Raw genomic sequence first — 11749 nt, forward strand, 5'->3', positions numbered from 1 at the left:
TTCCTAAAATAAGATAATTTAAATTTATTAATAATTCAGTAATAAAAATATTGTTTTTTTTTTCTTTTTAGCCAGTGTGAAATAAAAACGAAAATATTATTTGAAACTTTGATTTTCGAACTATTTTAAAATTAGAACGCCCTCTAGCGTAATCCGTGACAGTCTCCACTGAAAGAAGCCTTTGTAAGAATCCTCTAGAAAGTAGGCAAAGAATCTCCGGTATCAAAATCATTACGTGAAAATTTGATCTAAGTCCGACGTAAAAGTGAGTATAATAATATTATAATGTGTGTTTTATTTAGATCTAAGGGCCCTTATTAATTGGAATATAAATTTGTTCTGTTTTATCTTTTTTACGTCGTGAAATAGTGAACAAAAGTATCGGCGCTACAACACATTTCGATTAACATTCGCAATAAATGTGTACTAAAGTAGTTTTATTGATTTAATTTATGTTTCTATGGTGATAACCCCCATAGCAATGTATAACCAATATCTTACATTGGTCCCCGTTTTATTTGCGGCGGGTCTCTAGACTTCTATTTGATCTTTTTTTGATGACTGGCATTAGCGCGAGTGCACGGGTTAAAATAACTAGAAAAACTTCGCAGGCGGTTACCTCTACAGGGTAAGTGAATAAAACTTAAGAAAAACAATAGAAAATATTTAAAAAACGGGATATTCATAAAGAGCGCGCGGGGATAGGTTCCCGCCTGACCTTTTTAGAGTTATTTATAGAGCACCGCTGTAAACAATCAATGGAGTGTTTCACGCATGTGGAAAATCGTAGCAATGTAGCTAATGTCACGCGATGATAACCTTTTTGTTGTGGAAAGTGTCGCATAAGATATTGTTTGCGTCTTTACGTGCACACTTGAGCTAGACTTATTTGGCGCGCGTCAAGTGGACGTGTAGAAATCTAGACCCAGACGAAAATCAACCTAACTCCTCGGTTTTAAAGTTAAGAGTTGGTGAGAGTTTTTTTTGTTGAAGAATCGCACTTAGCCTATTTTAGTTGACATGTCAAAGGTTTGCAATGTTTTTGATGATGTCTGTCTCAACTAAGTGGTAGAATACTCCAAGTTTGATTTCTAGTTGGCTCAGGTTATATTTAATATTATGAATTTACTTAAAGTTGAAGTTAGATGAAGATGAACTTACACAAAAACAGTTTTTAGTATATCATAACATTATTTTAAATTACAAAGGTTTGGAAAACTATGGTGGGTCCTCCATATCCCCTCTCATTCAAGGAGGGAGGCAAAGCCCTGTTGGAAGTTAAAATAGGCCAATAAATGTCATATATGGAATGCACTTTGTTGTTGTTCCAGCAATACAGCTGACAAGATGTGCGACCGCAAGGCGGTGATCAAGAATGCTGACATGAGCGAGGAGATGCAGCAGGATGCTGTGGACTGCGCCACACAGGCGCTCGAGAAATTCAACATTGAAAAAGTAAGATTACTCGCATAAAATCTATAAATACTTCCGTGTCCAATTTTGTCTATGTCAAAAATGTCTATCAACCATTAAAATAAATTATTTTCTTTATGGTACCCATCTAAATTGAAATCAAGGAATAATTTTATGATTGCATTTTAATATAAGGTTGTGACCATAATATATAGGTGATTTTAAAAGTACCCAGTATTTGAAATTACATAATATACACAAAAATTATTGTATGGATACATAATTACAGATAGTTGGCTGACTTATGTATTGGCTACTTATCAATTGCTAAAGTAATCAATCACTCAGTACTTGGGTATTTGGGAAGCTGAATTCTTGAATGATTAAATTGCAAAAAAAGTCAAATTGAGTGTGACCTCTACAAGGTTAAGGCATATTATTACATGTATTTTGCTTCTCACGTTTCTCTTCATTTTCATTCAGCTGACATTCTGAACCAGATTACCCTATACAATCTCAGAAACTCACTTACCTCAATTTTAGTATAAATAATATGAATTACTTAGATGGTGCCTGGTTTGTAAGTTTGCTGACACAATTGAACATTTTCCAGGACATAGCTGCATTTATCAAGAAGGAGTTTGACAAGAAGTACAACCCAACATGGCATTGCATCGTGGGCCGCAACTTCGGCTCGTACGTGACGCACGAGACCCGCCACTTCATCTACTTCTACCTGGGCCAAGTGGCGATACTGCTCTTCAAGAGCGGCTAGGCTGATGAGGCAGGCGACCTTGATATAAGCTTTCCAGCAAACCAACGTGACATTGAAGTTAGTGTAGGCTTTACATTGACTGTTTGTTCATATAGTTCTAGCTCTGCACTCTGAAGGTGTTTTGCTTTCCTGTCACAACATTTGATCTATCTATCTATTCTTAAGGAATCTTACAAGAATTCAGCTTGTAATTCAGCGAGTGGTTGATTGCTTAAGCAATTGATAAGTAGTCAATTCACAGCCTAACAATTTTGTGATTTTGTATGGATAGTTGTTTAAACATCTTACTGTCCATGCAAAAGTCACAAACATAACTCCAATGTCACAATCGTCACCTCGAAAACTTACTTAAGGTACCTGCAATCAATCAAAATTTTTTGTTGTTAGTGTTGCTGCCAGCCAGCTGTCCTCAGACATGCTATCTATTGTATAGAACTTTACATTCCTACCCGTAGGTAGTCCTACACACAGACTAAAGGGAAATGGTAGACAGATAATGGGCCACTATTGAAGCAATTACCACAATAGCATGGCCCATAGAAGCCAATTTAATTCGGAAAGGCTTTTATTTCAAGTCCAATACACAGTAATTAAAATCTAAAAGTTTTAACCCATTTAATTGGTATTGATGGTTTTCTTTATATCTGTTCTTTTATTAATTTTTAACCATTTTATGTTTTTGTAACAACATTGATAATATTTATGAAGGTTATTTTAATAACAATGCAAGCAGCTACATTATCCTAATTATATAATGTCAATATTTTATGTATGAAACTGATGAGAGAAAACCAATCTTTAACCATAATCTTGGCAAGAAATAATGTGATCATTGATCAATTTACTTGATTGGCTTTGGTTGTGCTGAGATCGGCCATCTTCTTTAGTCTGTGGTCCACTGGTTCTCGGTAGATGGTGGTATCTGGGCCGATGGTGCGTGTGGTATGTGTGAATGACTCGCGAGCCTTTGTTTAATGCTGGACATGCAGAGTTGATCTCCACATTAGAGGGAGCCACGCGCGACTCGTATTAAACCTGCAGGATTTAAGGCCAGACTACATTGAGCCAGTTGACTCGTTTAGATTTAAGGCAGACTTACATTTAACCAGTTCACTGCTCAGTGTGCTAATTGTGTACTGGTTATGTATAAATTAATTTCGATTCAGTACACTGCTTTACACTGATGCAGTAGCTGGATTTGGGTAACTCTGTTATGCTAAGTTTAGACGTTGCAATATTTTTTCGTCATATTGATAGTAGATTGTAGTGCAATTTCAAAAACTTATTTCCAATATTTGTTTAATCTCAAACTGGTATTAGATTGAAGTCATTCATAACTAAATGTGTGCATAATTTTCTTAAAGCACATTATGTGCTGACCAATCATTATGTAAATTTCAAATTAGTATAATCTATGTTAAGTTCTAGTTGTCATACATACTGACTCAATGTAAACTCGGCTTTATGGGTATTGTTTCTATTAGTGTGGCCCCCGCCCAGCGCACGATGTATGTATGTACTGTTAGCTACTTTAAGAACATAATTACTTGGGTAATCACATCTAGTGTATTTATATTAAATGAAAATTTATTTAATTATTCCTAGACTATACCTAGCATAGATTAAAGTCATATGTTAGTACTTATCTAAATTTATTGTTTAGTTTCTTTGTTAATAATCACTGGAGACCTTTTTGAAACTTCTAATAATATAATTAACCTTTCTTACAAACCACATTTTCGTTTTAATTAACAGTTATCCTCCTTTTTATTGCAAGTAGGTACATAAGTTCAGGAGATTGGGGGGAACCCGGGTTAAGAATTTTTATTGGAAAATTTCTAGATAACACTAGAACACTGAAAAACCTAGATTTTCATAGCTTGATCCAGGACTAGAAGCAGGGACCTCGTGATCTGAAGTGTCACCCATAACCAATTGACCAATTAACCTTAACCATAAAGGTGCTGATAGACTTGAGCATTCGCTTGCACCGAGCATTCGTGCGAATGTTACATCACAGAAAAATAAGAACAATTTTAGCGAGTATACTATTGAGCATTCTAGCGAACAGATTTCCAGCACACGCATCAAGAAGTCCCTACATCTGTGAATACCTACTACTACCCTACCCTACTCCCACTACAGCTACCCTACCATACAGGGGATGAGTAGGCACCCAACCCTTCCCCTACCTTACTCCTAATTTTACTCCTACCCTACCCCTACCAAACCCCTATCTTACCCCTAATTTTACTCCTACCCTACCCCTACCCTGCCCCTACCCTACTCCTACCATACGCCTACCCTACCACGCGACGGAAGCTTAAAAAATTGAGTAACTTCTCCCGTTTTCCCAACATTTTCCTTCACAGCTCTGCTCCTATAGATCGTAGCGTGATGATAAGTATACTATAACCTGCCCAGGAGTATGAAAAATAATTGTACCAAGTTTCGTTAAAATTCGTCGAGTAGTTTTTGTTTCTATAAAGAACATACAGACAGACAGACGGACAAAAATTTTACTGATTGCATTTTTGGCATCAGTATCGATTACTAATCACCCTCTAATAGTTATTTTTGAAATATATTTCATGTACAGAATTGACCTCTCTACAGATTTATTTTAAGTACAGATCTTTTGACTAGCACCGAATAGAGCGTTCGCTAGAATTCTCAAGATGTTCGAAGCAATATTTGGCTCTATACTTGGCTCGGTTCGTTGTTCAGTTCGACAAATATAAAAACGGCGAATGCTCGATGGTTCTGTTACAAGTGAATGCTCAAGTCTATCAGCACCTTAAAAGATTGCTCTAAAATACATATTTGCATCGCTATCTATGTGCTTAAAGTATTGGCAAACTGGGTCACTGGAGTTTATCTTCTACGAGTAAAGCACAAAAGGCACCCAGCTAGCGAATAGCCCACATGGATGATAGTTTGATAGATGGTGGTGGACTGCACTGTTAGTGGACCTAATACATAAGAACATCTTTGTATAACTAAAAATGTTTCTTGCAAATAAACCGATTCTGATTCTGACTGCATGTTATGGCAGCAAATGAGAGGAACATCGACAGAAATATTGGCTTTTATTTATTACAATCTCACCTGATGGTAAGTGATGATGCAGTCTGAGATGGAAGCGGGCTACCTTGTTAGGAGGAGCATGAAATTTTTTATAATTATATCTATGTTGGCGGTTGGTGGCTTTAGTAACTTGGCAAGTAACCTCTTTGTTAGATCAATAAAATCGAAGGTGGGCCAAGGTCTTGGTGAGGCAAGTTTTTTAAGTTAACACCGCCTTATCGACCTACTACTTAATATTATAAACGCGAATGTTTGTAGCGATGTTTGGTTGGATGTTTGTTACTCTTTACCGCCGAAACAACTGGACCAATTTGGCTGAAATTTAAAACGAATAGATAATATCCTTTATTAACTCATAGGCTACTTTTCATCCCGGAAAAATCCATGGTTCCCGCGGGATTAGTGAAAAACTGAATTCCGAAGGAAATCCGCTTACGAAGTCGCGTGCTTTCGCTAGTGTGTTATAAATCTATGCCTTACGGCCAGTTTTTTCATCGCAAGTAACAGTCAAAGTAACGTCATCAAAAGTGACAGTCTTTTTCACTGAAAAATAAAGTCTTCTTTACTACTTATTACTTTTACTGTTACTTTATTAGCTTTACACGAAGAAACTGGCTGTTAGAGGTTAAAAAAGGGTTTAAGTTTTCTTTATATAAATCCTTCGTTTTGAGTTATACTTTATAAAAAAAATTGTAGACTATTTATTACGTAAAAAAATTGCGAAAATAGAAATAGAAGGGGATGAAATAGGTGTTGAAAGTTTACATCGATTTTCATGCAGACGAAGTACAGCTAGTACAGTTTTTTTTATTCTTTACAAGTTAGCCATTGACTACAGTCTCACTCACCTGAGGGTGATGCAATCTAAGATGGAAGTGGGCAACTATTAGGAGTAACCTGTACCTAAATCCATACCCCTTTCGGTTTCTACACGACATCGTAACGGAATGCTACATCGCTAACCATGCATGCAATGCAATGCAATGGGTTATGCACTAGCATTACAATTCTGATGATGAAGACAATGGACAAGTAATGGAACTTCTCAACTTTTCACAGTAGGTAGCATTGTGATTGGGTTTGATTAATTTGTATTGGTCTGGATGCATCCACCTGGATGGGTTGTGACTGTCATTAGGTTCTGATGATGAAGACGAAGGACTGTTAATAATCGGTTTACAGTACCTTACCCACCTTAGTACGTTGTGATTGGGTTTCTAAGTTCTATAATCTATAGAGTTTTCACCCCCTTAGATATCGTTTTGTTTGTTGGCATAATCGATAACGACAGACATCTGTATTAAAGTTTGGCTTCCATTTTCACATTAATGATTTGATGAGATAATAGGTTATAAAATAAACTACTATTGTAAAGCAACAAAGGTTTGTAGTGAAGAACCTAGCTAACATAAAGAGATAGGCAAGTAGGTACATAATAACTTAATCACATTTATTTAGGTTTCATATTACAGTTATTATAAACGAAAATGTAAAGGTTAAGAATTCAATATAACAATAAGGTCAATAGAACAATTTCCGACGTTTATTGGCACGGCACAGTAATTATAGGGGATTTTACTTAATCCCCGACACGGCCACATCCTGCGGACTGCAGGCGATGCGTTGCTTACAACCGGCAACATGAAGTTGTTTGTTATTGTGAGTATTACTTTTTATATTTGATTGTAAATGCCTTAGGCTCCCTAATGGGATCTCAGCGGCGTCACCGGGGATTTTATGCGAGCAGGGGCATCGCCTGGTAGGGCCCGAAGGAAGAGAAAGGAGTGGAAAGACTTTCTAAGGGTGTCTTCTGTATAAAATCGTTGAGGGCCCTTTAGGGAAGGATGTTTTGGCCCGAGTGAATCAATCCTAACGTCCGCGTGAACTTTGATGAAGCGCACGTCTGATGATGTTAGAAATTGGGGACCTCATCTTCTTCGGCGAAGACGCTGTATTCTTTGTGATAGTGTTGTGTTTGAATCGATAGTGTTGCGTTAAAAAAAACTCTTGTGCGAATGAGATCTTAGAGTTGACTAAGACTTCATTCGCAAGAGAGTTTTTTTAACGGACGTTAAAAAAGCGTTCAAATATAGGGGTCTATTTCCAAAATTGAAAATGCAACACTGCTCGAAAAAAGCGTCGCATTTATAAACGCTGTCGTGTGAACATACTACTATATACTATATTGTTATACAATTGTTGTATTTGAACGCTTTTTTTACGTTGGGTATGAGGGCTTATATTAGACCGGGCCGTGTCCGAGCGGGGAGGGAGAGGTCGGGAACGACCGTAGTGTACACGAACGTCGTACGTTAGTAGACGATCATGACTGTAATAAACTGCTTCACTTCATACAAAATGTATGTTACGTTTCAAATTGTACAAATTGTACACGTTGTTGGTCAATATTCTTTATCTAGCTGATGCTGCTAATGCTAATCCAGTACAAAACTTGACGATACCCATTCTTGTAAGCTGTAAGTATTTTTCCTAAATATCTAAAACAAAATTTTGGATTTCCCAGATTCTTTTCTCCGTTGTCCTGGCCGTCAGTTCGGAGACTGAAAAATCAAAGACCAAGACCGTCAAAGAAGACCAGAAAATCGACAACTCTGCTTTCCTTCAAAAGTTTTTACCACCTCTAAACCATGACGTGAACCAACGATACGGCCAAGGACAAGAATACAGAAACGAGAATTGGGCGAATAGGGGCAACGGATACTACGACTACAACGATGAAGAAGAACAAAACGAGGGTATTCGGAGAAATCAGGGCTGGCCTCTATACAACGTGCCAAATATTTGGGGATACTCGAAAAATGGTGCGGAACTTGGAAAACTCGTCAGTCATTCATATAACAATGATAATACAGTTTGGGGATATTTGAGGGATGGTGAAGGTAGATTGAGAAATGAGGGCAGAGATAACGCGCGTGAGTATTTAAGAAATGAAGGTAGACCGAGATATCTTGCACGCGGTCACTTGCCCAAGTTAAATGTCCCGCTAGAACCTGAATACATAGGCTACGTGGGTTACGTTGACCCGAGAGGTCACGGATACAAAGACAGATATCACTACCGACTTATAGGACGGACCGGGTTGGGTTTTGACAAGAGAACTGCTGCAGCCTATGGATTACGCGCACCGATCACTCCATCTCTTCTAAAAGTGGTTGGACAATACGATTACAGACGTAAAAACCAAAATGGCTACAATTCCCGTGGATATTCTTCACAGCATTAGCCTGATGAAAGGATAATAATCAAACATTATAAGCAGTTTCATATCTATATTTTTCCTATATTTTGTTTCGTTACACGGTTCTAAGTACTACCACCTGTCTGCTAATGATATTTATATTAGATATTTTCAAATAATCTATTTAATAAAACCATTAAACAAATTGTGTTGTTATTTTATTATCCTGTTAAAAAATTAACCGCAATAGTGGCTCGGTAACAGAAAATTTATGGGTTTTATTTTGCAACTTTGAAGTCCAATAACTCCCATTCCATTACGGCACGCTCAAATCGTCAGATTTTCGAAAGGGACACAGGGTTAGTTTTTTTTTTGTTTCCCTAATCGCACCCGCCGATATTAAGGGCTTATACTTGGTGGAGGTACTGAACAACGTGCAAGGTATACTCCCTTATATTCATCTGCTGCTCTCGAGTAACTGTAAAAATCCTATCTTAGGCTCCCCGAATACTGAGAATTCCTCGGAAAATAAAATGTGATTAAAATATGAACTATTTAAATTTTTAATCTACTCGTATTTACGTAATCAGACTCTTCACGTTTTGTTATTAAAAATATTCGTGTTAAATTCGTCGTTCGAGAGGTTCTGAATATTGTTGATATTTATGATGATGTTGAAACATGGATGTACGAGTAAATTATTATTATGGCAAGTAATTAACTGTTACATTAAATGTTTTGTATAATTAATTTCAAATTATTTTGGAGACATTTTGCTGCACAAACATGACCGCTGTGTCAATGGACAGAATGCAATTATTGCCGTGTGTCAATTTATTAATTAGTGTAAAATTTACCAATGACGTGAGGTTAACAACAGTTATAATTTAAGATACGTATATACCTATCAATAAAACTGATTCGCGCGATAACATATTTTCAATTTCAATTTTGCAATGGCGTGGACAGTGTGGGTGAGTAATTAATTAAAATATATTGTTAAAATGTATGTACCTACCTCGTATCGTCGTTATCAACCCATATACGGCTCACTGTTGAGCTCGAGTCTCCTCTCAGAATGAGAGGGGTTAGGCCAATAGTCCACCACGCTGGCCCAATGCGGATTGGCAGACTTCACACACGCATAGAATTAAGAAAATTCTCTGGTATGCAGGTTTCCTGACGATGTTTTTGTTTGAGACACGTGATATTTAATTTCTTAAAACCTGTACCTACCTATAGATGGTATTTTTTCTGATGGTAGGCTTCGGCCGTGGCTAGTTACCGGAAAAGACGTACCGCTAAGCGACATTAAAATGTAAATGTAACTATGTCGTTAAAGTCGTAAAATAAAAAAATAGGATCTTTTTTTCTTACGAGAGGTGTTTTTATATAATCTACTGAACCCTACACTGCGCGTGGCCTGACGCTTGAGGTTTTTTTCATTTGTCTTATCAATGACAAGTTAGCGCTTGAGTGCGGTCACACCTGCAGGGTTACTAACAGTGACGATACAGTCTAAGAAGGAAGCGGAAACTTGAAAGAGCTACAAGATTGCCTTTGCTGACGCTCCTTCCATGGACGCACACAAACGTGCTTGAACTTACCACTACAACCGTAGTCAAACCATCTTCCGAAAATAACTTAAGCCCGATTTATATTAACTTATTATACACATGGCCTGTGTTACTCGGTGAAAATGTAGCTTTTGAATAGTAAAGGAATTAAAAAAAAATTGGTCGAGTAGTAGTAGTAGTGATTTAAATAATAACAATCAAACAAATAACAACAAATCAAATCTTTTATACTACTTACGTACTAAAACTGAGTACGACACATTTGCACAGTAGGTATAGGTATTTAGTTTCTTTCTTTTGTTGTCATATTTACACTAGGTTACGTATACGAGTTATAAAAGTAAAAAATCACCCAACATCATCATCACAAACCATCTGCAGACTAATTCACTAACTTTGACGTATGTTAGTTGACATATTACTTAAACAAAATCGAGATTCTATGTAACAAACGTCATCCAGTGCCTACTTTACTATATTTTTTGGCAACCGTTCGTTGTTATCGTGCAGTAGGTTGATGTGATTTCTCAGTCGATTTGATGTTTATTTTAATAAGTTGTTAATAAAGACCAAATTAGTGGATAAGCCTGTAGACCTCCAGAGCTAGCCTACTAAGACTGCCGATTTCATCATATATTTATATACTACATTTACTATACATAATACATATACAGTCTAATATCGGCTGATAGTAATCATGAAGATGATGATTAATATTTTTTAATGAAACAATTTAATCTTTGCAGTTCTCCATGCTATTGCTTGGAGTGGTTACAGTGAAGAGTCAGATACATGAAAACCAACATCAGAAACGTCATATTTTCATCAATAACTTTCATAATATCCCGAAACAGAAATATAGTCGCCCCGAATCGGTATTTGCAAATCCGTACAATTTTAATAAAATATCATTCCCAATATATGAAGATATAAACCTATTTGGATCTGATTCTTTGAATGATGATAACCCGGAAAATGTTGGACATAGTTATTTACATGGATATAGGCAAAGAGGACATATTATACCTAATTACGGAGGAGAATCAGACTCCTTTCATTTGCCTTTTAGTAATTTTCATAACACAGACACTACTTATGGACAAGGAGAAAATGATGTACATGATTTTAATAGAGAATCTGGATATATACATGCAAATAATGGTTATGAGGCAGACGCAACATACAGACAAGGAGGACATAAAGTACCAGATTTTCTAAAAAGTTGGTTCGAATACTATAATGAGGCAATAAAAAATCTGCATATCATCCACGATACTCGCGGAATAATTAACAAATTTCATGGACATACTAACAGGCTCCGTGAAGATTTTTTTGATGCACTTGTAAATGGAGCTGATAAGCTTTCGACGCAGAATAAATATATTGACGTGGCAACAAAATCCTTACCAAATTTATCAATATCGCAAAATAATCGTCAACAAAAAAGAGACTTCCTACACAGAGGACAGGAGAATACAGCCTCAAGTATTAACGGTGAAAATAGACTATCTAACCAATATAATGATCGCATCGTATTTCCCGAGGATACAAATAAAATGCATTTATTAAATAATAATCCCAAAAAATTGCAATCACAACGAATTAGACAGCATCCCAATGTTTACAATACGTTTATGCCGCCTGAAAACAAATATTCAAGTACGAGCAATTCTGGCCATTTATACTTACCTGGCATAT

General features: G+C 36.6%; 2 protein-coding genes across 2 annotated transcripts; both read left to right on the forward strand.

The window, feature by feature from the left end:
• Positions 1-120: 120 nt before the first annotated feature.
• LOC112048612 (dynein light chain 2, cytoplasmic) lies at positions 121-3922 on the forward strand. The gene is made up of 3 exons (XM_024086219.2): positions 121-265; positions 1332-1455; positions 2027-3922. Exons 2-3 carry the CDS (start codon positions 1348-1350, stop codon positions 2186-2188), a joined length of 270 nt encoding a protein of 89 aa, XP_023941987.1. The 5' UTR covers positions 121-265; positions 1332-1347; the 3' UTR covers positions 2189-3922.
• Positions 3923-4069: 147 nt separating this feature from the next.
• LOC112048635 (uncharacterized) lies at positions 4070-8677 on the forward strand. The gene is made up of 2 exons (XM_024086256.2): positions 4070-6934; positions 7800-8677. Exons 1-2 carry the CDS (start codon positions 6917-6919, stop codon positions 8517-8519), a joined length of 738 nt encoding a protein of 245 aa, XP_023942024.1. The 5' UTR covers positions 4070-6916; the 3' UTR covers positions 8520-8677.
• Positions 8678-11749: the final 3072 nt, after the last annotated feature.

This window comes from Bicyclus anynana, chromosome 8 (assembly GCF_947172395.1).
Source record: "Bicyclus anynana chromosome 8, ilBicAnyn1.1, whole genome shotgun sequence".
Taxonomy (NCBI): Eukaryota; Metazoa; Arthropoda; class Insecta; order Lepidoptera; family Nymphalidae; genus Bicyclus; species Bicyclus anynana.